Source organism: Aegilops tauschii, chromosome 7, assembly GCF_002575655.3.
Source record: "Aegilops tauschii subsp. strangulata cultivar AL8/78 chromosome 7, Aet v6.0, whole genome shotgun sequence".
NCBI classification, from domain to species: Eukaryota; Viridiplantae; Streptophyta; class Magnoliopsida; order Poales; family Poaceae; genus Aegilops; species Aegilops tauschii.
In genome coordinates, this window is record NC_053041.3 from 613,044,006 (window position 1) to 613,061,869 (window position 17,864).

At 45.0% G+C, this 17,864-nt stretch overlaps 3 protein-coding genes across 3 annotated transcripts; 2 read left to right on the top strand and 1 right to left on the bottom strand.

Moving 5' to 3' along the window:
- Nucleotides 1-854: 854 nt before the first annotated feature.
- Nucleotides 855-1,979, bottom strand: LOC141027504 (uncharacterized). The gene has a single exon (XM_073504565.1). It carries the CDS (start codon nt 1,977-1,979, stop codon nt 855-857), a length of 1,125 nt encoding a protein of 374 aa, XP_073360666.1.
- A 4,934-nt stretch (nt 1,980-6,913) lies between these two features.
- On the top strand, nt 6,914-7,805 carry LOC109746819 (uncharacterized). The gene has a single exon (XM_020305920.4). It carries the CDS (start codon nt 7,139-7,141, stop codon nt 7,610-7,612), a length of 474 nt encoding a protein of 157 aa, XP_020161509.3. The 5' UTR covers nt 6,914-7,138; the 3' UTR covers nt 7,613-7,805.
- Nucleotides 7,806-15,827: 8,022 nt separating this feature from the next.
- On the top strand, nt 15,828-17,001 carry LOC109746812 (uncharacterized). Its single transcript, XM_020305913.4, has one exon. The coding sequence runs from the start codon at nt 16,329-16,331 to the stop codon at nt 16,767-16,769; it is 441 nt and encodes a 146-aa protein (XP_020161502.1). The 5' UTR covers nt 15,828-16,328; the 3' UTR covers nt 16,770-17,001.
- The last annotated feature ends 863 nt before the right edge of the window (nt 17,002-17,864 follow it).

The following is a 17,864-nucleotide window of genomic DNA, read 5'->3' on the forward strand; positions in this document are numbered from 1 at the left end:
CCTCACCTTGAGGGGCGATGGCCTAATGACTAACTTCCCCTTAGCGCATGCGGAGCACACGAAATCATCGGGATTCGGGAAGTTCTTCACGTTAACATTATGGCCATGTGAGTTGTTAATTATATTTCTCATCATCCTAAGTCCGGGGTGGCCTAACCTATCGTGCCAGAGGCAGAAGAGTTCAGAGCTTCTAAAAACGGTCTTGAGGGTAGTGTACACGGGCGGTGCTACGATCTTAGTGTAGTATAGCCCTGTGTCAAACGAAGGAAGCCTTTCGATAACATGTTTACCACCTGCATCCCGCTTTGTGATGAGTAGGCACTCCTTGCCGTTTTCATATCGGTCTCAGCATGGAAACCATTAGCGTGGATGTCTCTAAAGCTCAAAAGAGTACGAGTCGACTCCGGGTACAACAACGCATCATTAATGATCAAAGTTGTTCCCATGGGGAGTATAATAGTGGCTCGTCCGGAGCCAACTATGTGAGAACCGCAGCCGGCGATTGTCATAATACTTCCCGGAGATTTTTTAATGGACTCAAAGTACTTAGTTTCTCGTAAAATGGTATGAGTGGTGGCGCTATTGGCAAGGCACGTTTCCTCCATTCGGGCGCCACACGCGTTCTAAAGTATGACATCTAATTAATGTAATGAGGAAGAAAATACATTAGAAATAAATGCACACATCTCAGAACATAACAAGCTATCATGTATAAATAATGGAATAAATGAATAAATGTCATCCAATCGCCAAAGTAAAGAATAAGTTTATGCTCTCATAGAGCTTACAACCAAATCGAATTTATTCAATTTTATTGTATCAAATCACGGAATCATGATAACCAAAGAGGTATGCTAAGTGGACTCGGTGAAGAAGCCATTCACTTCCGCCGCAATCTCCATACTAGTGAGCTGATCCTCCTTAGAAATCATCTTGGAGGCAGCATCAATGTCTAGTGGCGGCGCCGCCGAGGCGGCCATGTGGTCAACCTCCATGGCGACGTGGGCGTCGGTAGAGACCGCCAAAGCTGTCGCGATGGGCACCACGGGGGTCGCCTCTATGGGCGCAGCAGGGGGAGTAGCGATCATCACGGGTGCCGCCATGGGCGCCGGTGGAGCTCCCTCCTGAACCAAGGCGAGGTGCGTCTCACGCGCCTTCCGAGCCTTATATGCATCAACGACCTCCTGTGGTGCGCGGCACTGGCGGGAGAAATGCTCCACCGAGCCACAACGGAAGCAGTCCTGAGGCCTTTGCCCTCCCTTGCCTGGCTTGTTATGCTTAGCCGGGACGGGGGGGTGAGGGCCCTTCTTCTTGCCCTTCCGGCCCCTCTTCTTCTGTTGAGGCTTGCGGACTTTGAAAGCGTTCACCTCCTGGCGAGAACTCCCCCCAAGTGGTTGCGCAACAAAGTTCTTTTTGAGAACCTCGTCCTGCGCCTCGGCCACCTGGAGGACGTCAATCAACTCTGAATACCTCGTGTAGTTCCCCTGGCGGTAGTTCCGTGAGGACTGGACCGCGTCGGGGTGGAAAGTGGATAGGGTTTTCTCAATCTTCTGGGAGTCGGTAATCTCAGTACCACACAACCGAAGAGTCGTACAAATCCGGTGCAGAGCCGAATTGTACTCCCCAACCGTCTTGAAGTCCGCAAACCTCAGACGGATCCACTCTGCCTCTGCACGTGGCTTCACAGTGTACTTCAGCCGCTCAAACCGCTGCTTAAGAGCGGTCCAAAGGCCAGGAGCACTGCGCTCTTTCATATACTCATCTTTCAGAGTAGGTGACAAGTGATGACGGAGAAAGTGCAGAGCCTGCGCATTCTCAGTTTCGAACTTGGGATCAGTGACGGCCAGCTGGGCCCCCTTACCGATCGCCCTCAGGAGGGTTTTGCCCTGGAGAAAGATCTCGCAGTCCGAGGACCATGACAGGTAGTTCAGCCCTGTCTGGGCCAACTCAGGAAACTCCTTGTTGACAATTCCGGCCATCTGCGATTTATGCAAAAATCATGAGATTACAGCAGGTAATCTTTTGCACAAAGCGATGTTGATAAACTTATTCAATAAAATGACGTTACAGCAGGTAATCTTTTGCACAAAGCGATGTTGATAAACTTATTCAATAAAATGACATTCCAATATTTAAAACATGCTATTATATGACTTACTAAATGATTAAGAGTGCTAAACAATTAATCTACAGCAGTAAAATCATACTATAATATCATGTTACAAAAGATAGCATGTTAAGCGTATCTAGTATGTGAAAACTAGTCCAAAAATTGAATTCCCGAGGAATTTTTAAGCCCAAATACGTGTTTTCAGCGAAAACAGACAGTTCTAGGGGCTTCTACGCGAAATATTACAGCAGCAATAAAAACTCGCGTAAAATCTGAAAACTACGGGGGCTAAACCGCAAATTGCCGCGCTACAGACGGCGCCCCCCCTTTTTTTTCTCTGGAGGAACCCCCACGGCCACGACCCATCCGGCCCAGGAGCCAGCGGGCCGGCCCAGCCGCCAGCGGCCTGGTGCGTAGCGACGCTAGGGTTTCCCCTAGCGCCCGCATCGGGGTGCGGCGGCGGCCAGTGGGCTCGCGCGGCGGCGGCTCGCACGTGGGCGCGGCCAGCACGGCGCGGTCCCGGCACGGCACGGCCAGCACGGCGCGGCTACGGCCACGGCTCGCAGCGCGCGCGACCACGGCCACGGCGGGCGGTGCGTTGCCACGGCTACGCCCATGGGCGGCCAGCACGGCGGGTCTGCGCGGCGCGGCCAGCGGGGCTACGGCCAGCACGGCGGCGGCGGCGACCAGCGAGGTCGCGGCCAGCAGGGCGGCGCGTGCAGTAGGCACGCGAGCGCGGCGACGGCAGTCGAGCGCTCGGCGACGGGGACGGCCAGCAGGGCCATGGCGTCTTCGGGACGTCACGACGCGTGTACGTCGGGTACAACGCGGCGGTGCCGTGCTCATCTGGAGTACGTGTAATCACCGTCCCCCTAGGGTGTAGTCAACTAATCTCTCTTGATCCAAGAACATCGACATTGGTCGGCGACGTATTCGTCCGCTCAATTCTTGGGAGAGAAATCCACACCATAGGTAGATTGATCCGAAATATAATCTAATCACAGTAACGAGAGGAATCCATTTTATCAAAGAGTGGGGATCGGATCTTATACCTCCGCGAGATCGACGAAAGCCTGCGTGATGCAGGCTTGACGCAGGCTTGACAGAGAGTTGATGGAGCGAAGCGTGCTGATAACGTGTTCCGCAACTCCGCCGGCGAGTCCGGTCCGAGGTTGCGGAGCGAGGGCAAGTGTCGTAGACGAAGTAGTCGAAGTAGTCGAACACGCGAAAGTAAATGACACAGAAAGATATGAAGGAGACCAGCTTTATTAATCAATGATCAACGATTACAATGATGGCTCCTCGTTGCTTTATATAGGAGGTAAAGGGTTAAGGGATAAGTACCAACTTAACGTAAAGTGAGGGAAACGGGAGGGGCTAGCCCGTGCGATACGCACGAGGCCGCGCCACCCTGGTGGCCCCGGTTTCCCAACAGGATGGACTCGTCTCCGGCCAGCTCGCACCGATCGAGGTCCCTGCCAAGGATAGGCACGAGAATTCTTATCCCCCCGTCGCTGGCTGATTGTTTTGCTTTTTCTTTTTTTTTCTTTTTTTGCGGGGAGGCTGATTGTTTTGCTGCCGGGGAAGGCTGAGCGCATTCAAGATGCATATGGCGTGCTGAAGGGATGAGCGCTGGTTTAGTACACGAAGAGCTGCTATACTTACGATCAAATTTCATATGAAATTTGTGCGATCAGACTGGTCTAGTGTTGTGGGCCCAAACATCAAGAAACAGACCTCTCTCTTGTCGTACGAAAATCGCATGCAAAACCATCGTAGATAGGGTAGTTTCATTTGTACAAATTACAACTTTGTACTAAACCAGCGTCAGTATTACGGACCGAATGGAGTAATATGTATGTACATACTTTTCTGTATAAACTTGATCAAAAATAACGAATACTAGAAAATTTTAAAAAATTCTAAATTTTTTGCATGGTAATAATTTTGTGCGTGAGGTGCGCTCCAAATTTTAGATCATTTGGACATCTGAGTAGCTCTCGGCAAAAATAACAAATTTGGGGTCTTTAAAAAATTTACTGTTTATGTATTGTTCTGACCTAATTTGTCTTTTTTGTTGAGCGCTACTCATATGTACGAATAATCTGATATTTGGAGCGCACCTCACGCGCCAAATTATCTACCATGCAAAAAAATCTAAAAAAAAAATTACCATGCCAAAATTTGGATTTTTTTAATTTGTTTTGATATTTTTTTTGTGTTTTTTTCTTGGCCGGATGCAGATGAGCCTGGGCTCTGAAATGGATATTCGAAATAACTCAAAGTTTTCACACATCAAATTGAAACATAGGGTTATTTTGCCATCAGTTAGTCCCTCCATTTCTAAATAAAATTCCTTTTAGAGATTCCAATGAGGGACTACATATAGAGCAAAATGAGTGAATCCACACTCTAAAATATGCTATATACATCCGTATGTAGTTTGTACTGAAATCTCTAAAATAATATTTAGAAACGGAGGGAGTAGTACATAAATCACTTAAATTATGCCACGACGATAGTTGTGCCAAGAGAATAAATTGCCTGAATGGTAGTACACAAGATTGCACTGCAGTAAGGGAATTTCAAGACTTGACGATAATATATACTCTTATGATTTGTTCGGGTTTTTGACATGTTTTACCATGTAAACATGATTAATAGTTTTTGGTTGGGTTTCCCACGTAAAACGGGTCATCTATTTTCTAAATGAGATCAATATACAAGCGGGGACTCCTCCCCCCATGATTTTGTTTCAAAGAAAATATATCCTCTAAGTCATCCTTTGATTTACAAGAATTATTTAGAAATTTTATAGAATTTTTTTCTTTGGAATCTTTTGGTTTGCATCAATGGATTCCTATTACTACACATGATTCAGGCATATCCTTCACATTTCTAAGAAAAAATTACCTCGCACCTAACAGAAAAATAATCCTACTCTATAAATCAAATGTTATCTCTTTTCCTACAGGATTTCTGACACATGTCACCTCATCTATAATCTATAATACCTAAATAGTTGATCTCCACTAACTATAATTCTCTCAACATGCAACCCTCCACATCACCAAATATGCCACATCATCATTCACTAAAACTATTTTGTAGCACATGCATACTCCGTGTTCAAGAATTCGTCCAATTAACTAGTTAACTTGTCGATTAATCCAGGGTCACCGAGTAGCCGATAAACTAATAAATCGTATGATTAATGGATTAACTTGCCGATTAACCTATTAATCCCCTACGTACTCGCCAGCCAATTGAGCAACTACCAGTTAATGATTTCCTCAACAATGCGCATACTCCAATTTAATTGTTCCATTTCCAATGGTCCATCATACATGCATGCTCTTTGCTTAGACACAATTACTTCTGAAAATAATAGTTCTTAATTTAGATAATTTCATTCATACAAAAATCCAAAATTAATCATTCAAATCCAGCAACAAGGCGCGGGGAAATCACCTAGTATCCTATATACATAAGAGTGTGATCGCCGCTAATTTATTAATCTTAACATACAAGCATGCCACCTCATCATGCAATTATGAATGAAGTAAGACCCACCACAACATGCAACCATGCATGAAAAAAAACATTCAGTTATTCATTTATATTTAAATACTTTGCAAATCTAGATAATCGAATATAACAAGTCATATGTATTTTAAATTTTGGTTCTCATGTTATCAACCCAAAATTTCATCAACCAATCCCTATCCCTACAGTAATACGCGGGGTATCCTCTAGTTCACTATAACTTTAATTTTCCTATGATATTCCTATTTTACGAACCAAAAGAGGCATTATAGTCTAAGATGGTTTTTTTAAGTGAGATCACAAGCAAGTGTTCTCACCTCACAACAATCCCTGATACGGTTTTACATAATAAGGAGGTAGATTATCCGGTTTGGGAGTAGAAGTTTGCAATATGTGCCTAGTCAATTGTTGAGTGTTGGGCCAGTGGATGATATTTCTCCCGCTTCCGTGCCGGTGCAGAAGCAATGATTACCCAGGCCTAAGCTGGCTTCTGGCTGGGTGGCTTTTTCCGTCGATGGCTCATTCATTCAAGACACTAGTGCAGTAGGTAGGGGAATGATTCTAAGGGATAACAAGGTTGCGGTTATTTTCTTGGCATATCGATTTATATTCCTCCGCAACAATGCCTTCGAAGCTGAAATTAGCGTCGTCTTAGAAGGCATGTCATTGAACATGCAATGGTCGGAGATGGTAATAATTATCCAATCCGATAGTTCGGTGGCAATTGCTGTCTTGATAGATCAGTCACGAGGGGATATCAAGAAGCTCTCGGCTCTTCGTGGTTTATTACATTAAAAAGTGAGCATAGTCATAGTAGAATCCCTCGTAATCCAGCTAATAATATTGAACATTCTGAAGGTAGCCTCGCTTGCTGGTTGTGTTCTGTTATAGACACTGCTTCGAAATTTGTATTGGCAGACTGTAATACTATTCCCGAGGAATAAAATCAACTTTTTCTTTCATAAAAGATATTGAGTGCTGAAAAATGAAAAACACATCTTTTGCTCCACGTGAAATATTTCTCTTTTCTCCCATAACAGCAAAAACAGCTCCTCTTGCTATGAAAATCCAGTCAAAACGGGGGACGGGCGGTAGGAATAGTAGGCACGCGGCGTGCGGCCACGGAACGGATATGGACGCCGCGGTGTCCCTCTCCCTCGCGCCAAGATCGAAACGTGCGAGCAATGGCAACGTGGAAAACACCGGCAAGCCAACCGTCGCTCCTTCCGCCGGAACCAACCGCAACCGCAACCGCCTCCTCCTTCCTCCCTATATAACCCCGCGCGCCACCACGCGGCAGCCTCATCCATTCCAAGTTTGCAGCCACACACCATTCCAGCTCCACCACGCGGTCAACCGAGGGAACAACACATCCGGATCCGAAATCTCCCAGCCTCCCACAGCTCCGTCGCGGCTCGTCCCCGTCGATCGACCTTGCGATTCCGTTTCTTGCCGCGCGTGCGCGCACCGCACAGCACATCCATGGCTGTCGCAGGAGGAGGAGTGGCGCTGAGCCTGCGCGGCCCGTCGGCCTCGGCGTCGCCGGCGGTGGGGCAGCTGCGTAGGGTGTCGTCGTCGCCGGCGGTGAGGTGCGGGGCGACGCGGGAAAGGATGCCGGCGGCGGCCCCGTACGGGGTGCTGGAGGAGGACCACTACCGGACGCTGAGGCTGAGGCCGGGCGCCTCCAGGGGCGAGGTCAAGAAGGCCTTCCACCGCCTCGCGCTGCAGTACCACCCGGACGTCGTGCGCGGGGGCGGCGGGGACGGACGCCAAGACGACGCCATCGACTTCGAGCGGATCAACGCGGCGTACCAGACGGTGATGCGCAACATGCAAGAGGCGGAGGCGACGCTCGAGTACTGGCGCCGCCGCTACGGCCTCGCCGACGAGGACCTCGACCGGTACCGCCGCTACCTCAACGACGACGACGAGGACGACTGGTTCTCCGACTTCTGAAATCTCAAGGGCCGCTTTGCCATGGCAGAGGCAGCACTGTAAATAATTTGTGAACCGTCGCTCTCTGCTTCTCTCCTCTATTTTATTGTGGAGGCGAGCTAGAGACGCAGATATTCAGGGTTCTGACAATTGTAATTGGAACATTTTCAATCTCCTTGTCAATACAATAAAACATAGCAGGAATTATTCTAAATTGTGGCTCATGATTAACGCCTCTTCCCTTTTTGGATTTTCAAGGAAGGGACGCCTCTTTCATTTTCAGTGATAGTGGCACCTACTACTGAATGCGTGTAGGTGAAACAGTTCGGTTTTTTACGGTGAAAAGTCTATCAATATCCAGTTCTTGCAGGTGAAATGCTAGCAACTGCGTTCGTCCTCCCTGGATGTTTGATCCTGCCTGCATTTTCCAGTTAAAAAGACATGAACTTCCGGTTCTGGGCTTCTGGCCACTGGATGTTTGATCCTCGTTGCATTTCATTCTGAAGCAACTGTTCTCTCCTATTCTTCTTAGCCCCCTAACCATGCAAGCGGACTAGCTGAGCAAGGACTGTAATTGCTCATATCTTATCTACCCACTTTGTGTTCTATGGGCGATAAACAAGACGCGCGCACATTAGATACCGAAAAATTTCTTTTAAAATGTTTGTCATGTGCTGCTACATGAGTAGAAGATTTCAGGAACGCGGCTTGATTTAGATCCGAGAAGATATGTTCTTCAAGTACCATATCCATATTGATTAGCCATGATGCAATGTTAGGTATAGTTGTCACTCCACTGATTCATGCCTCCTACCACTCATTCAAGCCAACGTCACAACAATTCAAATATTTCAGTTTCAACTACAACAATCATATCAATTGAAATTGCAAATTCAACACAATCTTACGTATGAAAATTTCAATACACTCTCAAATATTTTAATTTTAGCGAATTTCAATTAAAAAACAAATATTTCAATGCCAGGTCACACATTTCAATGTCAAATCACATATCGATTTACACAACATGTCACGTATCACATATTAGAAATTGCAATTTCACAACATCTCACCCGATTTACTTTCCCAATGTCATAACAATTCAAATATTCAGTTTCAATTTCAACAATCAGACCAACTGCAATTGTAATTTCAAAACAATATCACATGTGTCAGTTTCAATACACTCTTAATGGCAAGATGAGATGATGTAGACAAAGTAACCTCTTGCATGAATAAAACCCATCTTTTTATCCTTAATAGCAACCATACAAATATGTTTCATGTCCCTTTCTGTCATTGGGATTGAGTACCGCAAGATCGAACCCATCACAAAGCACCTCCCCCATTGCAACAAAATGCAATCTAGTTGGCCAAACCAAATCAATAGATCGGAGAGAAATACAAAGATATAATAATCATGCATAAAAGGGTCCAGAGAAAACTCTAATAATATTCATGGATAATCTGATTATAGACTCACAATTCATCGGATTCCAACAAACACACCGCAAAAAGTGATTACCTCGAATAGAACTCCATGAACATCGAGGAGAACATTGTTTTGAAGACCAAAAAGAGAAGAGAGTCATCTAGCTACTAACTATAGATCCATAGATCTATGATAAACTACTCACACATCATCAGAAGGGCAGCAAGGTGGATGTAGTGCCCCTCCATGATTTATTCCCATTCCGGCAGAGTGCCGGAAAAGGCCTCTAGATGCGATCTCGTCAGAATAGGAACTTGCGGCAGCAGAAAAAGTATTTTGACTGGCTCCCTGTTGGTTTTTTTATTTTAGAGAATTTATAGTAGCGGAGTTAGGTCAAACGGAGCCACGTGGGCCCCATGAGCCACCAGGGCGCGCCCTGGTGCCTCGTGGGCCACTGCACCATCTTATGGTCCTCTCCTAAAGCTTCCAGGGTCTCTTATGTCCAAAAAAAATTCAAAAAGTTTTGTGGCATTTGGACTTCGTTTGGTACTGATATTCTGAAAAACCAAAAACAGGCAAAAAAACAGCAACTGGCACTGGGCACTAAGTTGCCTTGTGGGCCACTGCTCCATCTTCTGGTCCTCTCCTAAAACTTCCAGAGTCTCTTATGTCCGGAAAAAATATTCAAAAAGTTTCGTGGCGTTTGGACTTCATTTGGTATTGATATTCTGGAAAAAAAAACAGGCAAGGCACTGGGCACTAAGTTAATAGGTTAGTCCCAAAAAATGATATATAATTGCTTATAAATGCATATAAAACATCCAAGATTGATACTATAATAGCATCAAACAATAAAAAAAAGTATACATACGTTGAAGACATATCAGCTCGCTACAAGATAGACCTGCTAGGTGTGAAGTACCTGGTGCGGCGCCACCATCTAGAGAACCATGATAAGTGGTGTCAGATGGTATATAAAATCACGGTTGACATCTACAAATCTAAATACATTACAAAAACGTGATTTACGGAATATAACATCAACAATATTATAGGGTGGACTAGGGCAATTGCCCCCCCCCCCCCTCCTCCGGGTGCTCTTCAGCATGTTGTATTTATTCAATAGTTATTTATGATTGGGCGCACAAATCTTATAATCATTATTTGCATGGACACCATCATCCTGCCCCTTCACACTCCATGCCTGATGGCCAACCCTGCATGGCTGTCGTTCCATGGACGTGCGCGGGTAGCCGGTTTTTGCTGTCGTTGTCAAGCATAGACACCGGACGCCCCAGTTAAGCAATGTCAACACAGGAATGCATATATTTAGTCCATGATAATATAAGTTCCTATACTTATGAATTGCATAGAAAAGACAGAATTCTAATACTTTACATGGAGAAGAAATCACAAGGACATATATTGAAACCTTACTCCAATTCTAACGGGGGAGATCGCATCCTGCATCTAGCAAAGCATCTTGCATGGATGAGTTGTGGGCGCATTGGATAAGGACGCGTCGCCCGGCCCAAAGGCATGCAGCGCTGGTGCCTTTAGCCACAGACAAGGACGAGGCGAGCAGGAGGATTAGTAGGCGATGACGCCCATAAAAATTCATATGAATACAACCGTGTTAAGTGTACGATCGATGCACACATATTCAAATGGGTCATACGGGTTTCAATAGTGGATGATGCCCTTAATTATGAAGGAGTATGGACCAATCTCCGCCATTGATTTGTGTGTGTGTGTGTGGGGGGGGGGGGGGGGGGGGGGGATGTACTGTAGCCGAAGTCTTTTGATATTAATGCTTTTTAAAATAATTTTCATCATATGTAATATATATTGATGAAGTATTTATGTCACTATGTTATAGTTGTTAGATCCATTGTATCTCATTCGTGCTAGGACCTCCATAATAGGCTGGCCCTGACTACCATCACACAAACCTATATACGTTTGCTCTGGAAATGGTTCGTCTGGGCGACCGCAACAACATGGTTGTGTACGAGAAGGCAACAGAAATTTTACATAGTGTGATGCACATTCTTACTCCGCTTGTTGTGGAGTGTGGCATCAAAGTACTCGAGGCCTGACTGTGCGATAGCAGAAATCTGAAGCTGCATCAAGCGGATAGTGGTGGTCGGGCAGCCAATGGTTCTGACATTGATGCCGAAGTGAGCACCATCATCAACTGTGGATTTCCAATACTCCTTCAAGTTTGAATCAAGATACATGTTGTCTTTATATAGAAAATTTATCATTTTGTTTCTTCCAAACAAGAGAACATTTGACATTGAAACTTTGCAGGTTAACGATACACAAGTGTCATTTTGTGCATAAAATATTTTTGATTTTTTCTGGTGAATCACAAATTTGTCAAATTGCAAATTTTGAATAAGTTGCATCAATTTAAAATATGTTTGTTGCACAAAAAAATTCAAAAGCATTTCTGCAGATGGTGGTACTCGTGTGATGTTGATTTGCAAAGTTTCAAGTTCAAATGTTTTTTTATTTGCGAGAAACGGAAAAGAGAAGTCTGCCCTCATGAACTTTGATGCAAGAATGTACGGTGAGGGGATAGAAAGTGTAACTATATGGCAGTAGAATCACAACTTTCCCCCATTGAAAACCTAACTGGGTTGTCAGCTCCTGAGAAGCGGTGGAAGGTAGGAGGACAACCAGTAGCAGGGACAAGCCACCCGGTTTTGCAGCATTTGCAGACAAGCTGGACACAAGAGCACGACGTGCCCGTCCGAAGAAACCGAGGAAGGAAGAACAATGCCACAACTGTGGCGTAGGTGGGCACCAGTGGTACACATGAGGTAACCAAAATATCATGCTTCAGGTAGTTCCTCCCTGCTGAATAAAAATCCGGCTCGAGGGGACGGTAATTTAGGTAGCTGTTGTATTATGTGTGCAGCCGGTCTGTTTGGAGCAATTCCGCTACACCTATGTACTGCTCCATACGGGATCAACGGGTGAGTTTTGGTGGAACGGGGAGGGGGTGTACTGTAGCCGAAGTCTTTTGATATTAATGCTTTTTAAAATAATTTTCATGATATGTAATATATATTGATGAAGTATTTATGTCACTATGTTATAGTTGTTAGATCCATTGTATCTCATTCGCGCTAGGACCTCCATAATAGGCTGGCCCTTACTACCATCACACAAACCTATATACGCATGCTCTGGAAGTGGTTCGCCTGGGCGACCACAACAACATGGTTGTGTACGAGAAGGCAACAGAAATTTTACATAGTGTGATGCACATTCTTACTCGACTTGTTGTGGAGTGTGGCATCAAAGTACTCGAGGCCCGACTATGCGATAGCAGAAATCTGAAGCTGCATCAAGCGGATAGTGGTGGTCCGGCAGCCAATGGTTCTGACATTGATGCCGAAGTGAGCACCATCATCAAGTGTGGATTTCCAATACTCCTTCAAGTTTGCATCAAGATCCATGTTGTCTTTATATAGAAAATGTATCATTTTTGTTTCTTCCAAACAAGAGAACATTTGACATTGAAACTTTGCAGGCTAACGATACACAAGTGTCATTTTGTGCATAAAATATTTTTGATTTTTTTGGTGAATCACAAATTTGTCAAATTGCAAATTTTGAATAAGTTGCATCAATTTAAATATGTTTGTTGCACAAAAAAATTCAAAAGCATTTATGCAGATGGTAGTACTCGTGTGATGTTGATTTGCAAAGTTTCAAGTTCAAATGTTTTTTTATTTGCGAGAAACGGAAAAGAGAAGTTTGCCCTCATGAACTTTGATGCAAGAATGTATGGTGAGGGGATAGAAAATGTAACTATATGGCAGTAGAATCACAACTTTCCCCCATTGGGAACCTAACTGGGTTGTCAGCTCCTGAGAAGCGGTGGAAGGTAGGAGGACAACCAGTAGCAGGGACAAGCCACCCGGTTTTGCAGCATTTGCAGACAAGCTGGACACAAAAGCATGATGTACCCGGACAGAGATGACATGCCAAAGAAACCGAGGAATGAAGTACAATGCCCCAACTGTGGCGTAGGTGGGCACCAGTGGTACACATGAGGTAACCAAAATATCATGCTTCAGGTAGTTCCTCCCTACTGAATACAAATCCGGCTCGAGGGGACGGTAATTTAGGTAGCTGTTGTATTATGTGTGCATCCGGTGTGTCTGGAGCAATTCCGCTACACCTATGCACTGCTCCATACGGGATCAACGGGAGAGCTTTGGTGGAACGGGGAGGGGGGTGTACTGTAGCCGAAGTCTTTTGATATTAATGCTTTTTAAAATAATTTTCATGATATGTAATATATATTGATGAAGTATTTATGTCACTATGTTATAGTTGTTAGATCCATTGTATCTCATTCACGCTAGGACCTCCATAATAGGCTGGCCCTGACTACCATCACACAAACCTATATACGCATGCTCTGGAAGTGGTTCGTCTGGGCGACCGCAACAACATGGTTGTGTACGAGAAGGCAACAGAAATTTTACATAGTGTGATGCACATTCTTACTCCGCTTGTTTTGGAGTGTGGCATCAAAGTACTCGAGGCCCGACTGTGCGATAGCAGAAATCTGAAGTGCATCAAGCGGATAGTGGTGGTCGGGCAGCCAATGGTTCTGACATTGATGCCGAAGTGAGCACCATCATCAACTGTGGATTTCCAATACTCCTTCAAGTTTGCATCAAGATCCATGTTGTCTTTATATAGAAAATTTATCATTTTTGTTTCTTCCAAACAAGAGAACATTTGACATTGAAACTTTGCAGGTTAACGATACACAAGTGTCATTTTGTGCATAAAATATTTTTGATTTTTTTGGTGAATCACAAATTTGTCAAATTGCAAATTTTGAATAAGTTGCATCAATTTAAAATATGTTTGTTGGACAAAAAAATTCAAAAGCATTTATGCAGATGGTAGTACTCGTGTGATGTTGATTTGCAAAGTTTCAAGTTCAAATGTTTTTTTATTTGCGAGAAACGGAAAAGAGAAGTTTCCCTCATGAACTTTGGTGCAAGAATGTATGGTGAGGGGATAGAAAATGTAACTATATGGCAGTAGAATCACAACTTTCCCCCATCGGAAACCTAACTGGGTTTGTCAGCTCTTGAGAAGCGGTGGAAGGTAGGAGGACAACCAGTAGCAGGGACAAGCCACCCGGTTTTGCAGCATTTGCAGACAAGCTAGCTGGACACAAGAGCATGATGTGCCCGGACAGAGGTGACATGCCGAAGAAACCGAGGAAGGAATATCATGCCTCACGTAGTTCCTCCCTGGTGAAATACAAATCCGGCTTGAGGGGACAGTAATTTAGGTAGCTGTTGTATTATGTGTGCATCCGGTGTGTTTGGAGCAATCCCGCTACACCTATGTACTGCTCCATACGGGATCAACGGGTGAGCTTTGGTCGAATTGTTTGATTGGAACGGATGGAAATTAGGAGAGGGGACCCATGCAGTTGAATTCAAGGGCTGGGTAGTTAGGAGGGTTTCAAAGCAATTTAGTAAATCACACGTAGGTGTAGCATTTTTGTTTTGCTCTGTGTTGTGAGCTACGTTGAGTGGATACTTGGATCCATATCACATACGTGATACGGGGATACGTCCAATAAGACAATTTAAATCTATTTGTAAATCACATACGTAATCTTTCTTAATCAACATCACCAAGATTTTTATCTACATAATTCTCACTTCATGATTTGAGAGATCTTTTGGGGGTTTCCTAGAACTTCTCACATAATTGGAATCGATTATTTTGGTCAGATGTTTATCTTTCCCATACTTTTAAATTTTTATTACATTTTTAATATTTACAAAAAACAAAAAGAAGTACATTTTCCTTGGACTTAAAAAATCTGACCTTTGTTTCTCACCTTTCTTAATTGGTGTGGAAAGAATGTAGCCATCATGACATCAATTTGAACCTTTAAAGTTCTGGAAAATTGTAAAAGGAAAACAGTCCCATAGCCATAGGTAACACTTGTATCTAGCATGTGGCAAAAAATCAAATGAAAAATCATAAGACACGACGATAAAAGGATAGATATTTGGCTCTACATAGTATCCAGTGTAAGTTGGGCTTTGTATTTGGCCCATTATCAGCATTAATGCCAATTTTTTCAGTTATATTTTAAATTTTGACTTGAACTTTTTATATCATACGTTGATGTTTTTTTATATTGCATATATTTTTAAAATTTGGAACTTCTAAAAAATTAAATCAGAGCCATATGCATGAGAAGTTCTGATGCACCAGACGGGGGCGAGTTGTATTTATCCGATTTTACATAATAGAGGTAAATCATCCAGGTTCGGAGTTGAGGTTTGTAATATCGATCGAAAGTACCATTATGCTCCCAGGTGCAATGCAGCCGGGTGAACAGTAAATCCTGAAACTATTAAAAAAAATCTGATTCTTTTGTTGACAAACATTCTTGAGTGTTCTCCCTAACGTGTAAATTTTCGTGAAGTGGTCACATTCATGATGCTTTGGGTAGAAAAAACAAAACTGGCAGCCTAAAATGCTTCAAAAAGGAGGTTTTTAGAGTAGCGGTTTTGTTTTTTAGCCCTGAGCACATCGAATGTTGTTTCCTCACAAAAATTTGCAGGGAAGTAGAACATTCAAACATGTGCGTTGTAAAAAAAATATAAAATTCAGAATTTTTAGATATTTTTTTTCTATTTTAAAAAAATGTACTGTTCATCAAGGTGCTCATCCAACCAGGAGGGAACAGAGAAACTCCATGTCGTTTGTGATATGTTTATACGTATGTATGTACGACTTGGTCAATTGTTGAGTGCTGAAAAGTGAAAACTGAAAAACACATCTTTCACTTCAAAAACTTGACATGAAAGCCTTCTTTTCTTTTTCCTCAAGAACGGCCAAAAACAGCTGCCTTCCTACGGGGTATCTCAATCCAGTCAAAACGGGGGATTTGAAAGAAGAAAAAAAACCGGAACGGATAGTAACGCCGCGGTGTCTCCCCCTCGCCAAGTTTCCTCCGTGCCAAAACGTGCGAGCAATGGCAACGTGGGAAACTCCGGCAAGACAACCGTGTCCCAGACGCGCCGCTCCTTCCGGCGAGCCGACCGCCTCCTCCTCCACCCTATAAATCCCACGCGGCAGCCACATCCGTTCCAAGTTCTCAACCATTCCAGCTCCACCACGCGGTCAACAGCGCGAACACATCGGGAGATCCAAAGATCCCACAGCTCCATCCCCACTCGTTCCGATCCATTGATCTCGCCGTCTCGTGATCTCTTGGCGCGTGTGCGTGCAGCCATGGCCGCCGGAGGAGGGGTAGTACTCAACCTGCGCGTCCCGTCGGCGTCAGTGGCGCCGGCGCGGCGGTGTGGGACGGCGTCGTCGTCGGTGAGATGCGGGAGCGCGCGCGGGGCGGCGCCGGCGAGGCAGGCCGGCGGGGGGCTGGAAGAGGACCACTACCGGACGCTGAGGCTGGCGCCGGGGGCATCCAGGAGCGAGGTCAAGAAGGCCTTCCACCGCCTCGCGCTGCAGTACCACCCGGACGTCGTGCGCCAAGAAAACAGCGTGGACTTCCAGCGGATCAACGTGGCGTACCAGAAGGTAATGAGCAACATGCGGGAGGCGGAGGAAAGGCTCGAGTACTGGCGCCGCCGCTACGGCCTCGCCGACGAGGACCTCGACCGCTACCGGCGCTACCTCAACGACGACGACGAGGACGACTGGTTCGCAGACCTATGAAGCGGCGCCTGCATGACTCTTGCCATGGCACATGAAGCACAACTGTAAATTAATTTGTGAAATGCCACTCTCTGCATCTCCCCTTGATTGTGGATGGAAGAGACGTAGTACGGTAGTAGGATGAAATTCAGGGTTCTAACGATTGTAATTGGAACACTTTAATTTCCATTGTGAATATAAGAAACGAACAGAGCAGGAATTAATATAAATTGTGGCTCAGGATTCAGGAACACCTCTTTCGTTTGGATTTTCAAGGAAGGGACGCCTCTTTCGTTTGCAGTGATAGTGGCACACTGGCACTGACCGGTGGATGCTTTTTTTTCTCAAATCGTATCATATACTCCCTACGAGCGTCAAAAACGCTCTTATATTATGGGATGGAGGGAGTATTAAAGAAAAAGGGCGAACACGGGAACGGGATGCTACTCTCTCATGCTAGACCACCTGGCCAATCCGCCGAGGAAAATGTCACTTGCTAACTTTAGTAGCACCGCTCGACTCCAAGCTCTTCCTTCTCGCTCAATCGCCATCATCACTGGTAGGTGAAACGGTTTTCAGTTTATAGTGCAAAATGTCAGTTATTTTGTTTTGCTTGACCTTTTTTTTGCGAAAATGATCTAGATCTATTATCAAAGTTCAGCAGAAGTACAAAGTATCTCGAACATAATAAAAGTTACATTGAGATTCCAAGATCCCTAAACAACCACTACTGCAGCCAGAACGAGCCGTCGACGCACCGTTGTTGCCGCTCCCTACCGGAGCCGGTTTAACCTTGTCGATGACAGCCGGGAAGTCTTCATGCACGTGCACCTAAGGGCCAGCGCCCTGGAGCCGCAGTCGTCACCATTGAATCCTTTCATAGATCTGAAGCACCTGGCACCAAATCTCGCCACAAGACGAGAAACCTAACCTCACCGCCCCAAAGAGATGGGAGGAATCTACGCCGGAGCTCCATCGAGTACATCCAGACGGACGAACTCGAGGAGGATCAAAGCCCGGAAGACAAACTCGAAGAAGTAGTGCCGCCATCTGACCGAGCACCGCACCCACGACTAGAAACCCTAACCTAAACTACTAATCGGACCGGAGACACTG

Bases quoted from the DNA above. Each gene is read 5' to 3' on its own strand.
- LOC109746812 (XM_020305913.4), top strand. From the start codon at position 16,329: ATGGCCGCCGGAGGAGGGGTAGTACTCAACCTGCGCGTCCCGTCGGCG.
- LOC141027504 (XM_073504565.1), bottom strand. From the start codon at position 1,979: ATGGCCGGAATTGTCAACAAGGAGTTTCCTGAGTTGGCCCAGACAGGG.
- LOC109746819 (XM_020305920.4), top strand. From the start codon at position 7,139: ATGGCTGTCGCAGGAGGAGGAGTGGCGCTGAGCCTGCGCGGCCCGTCG.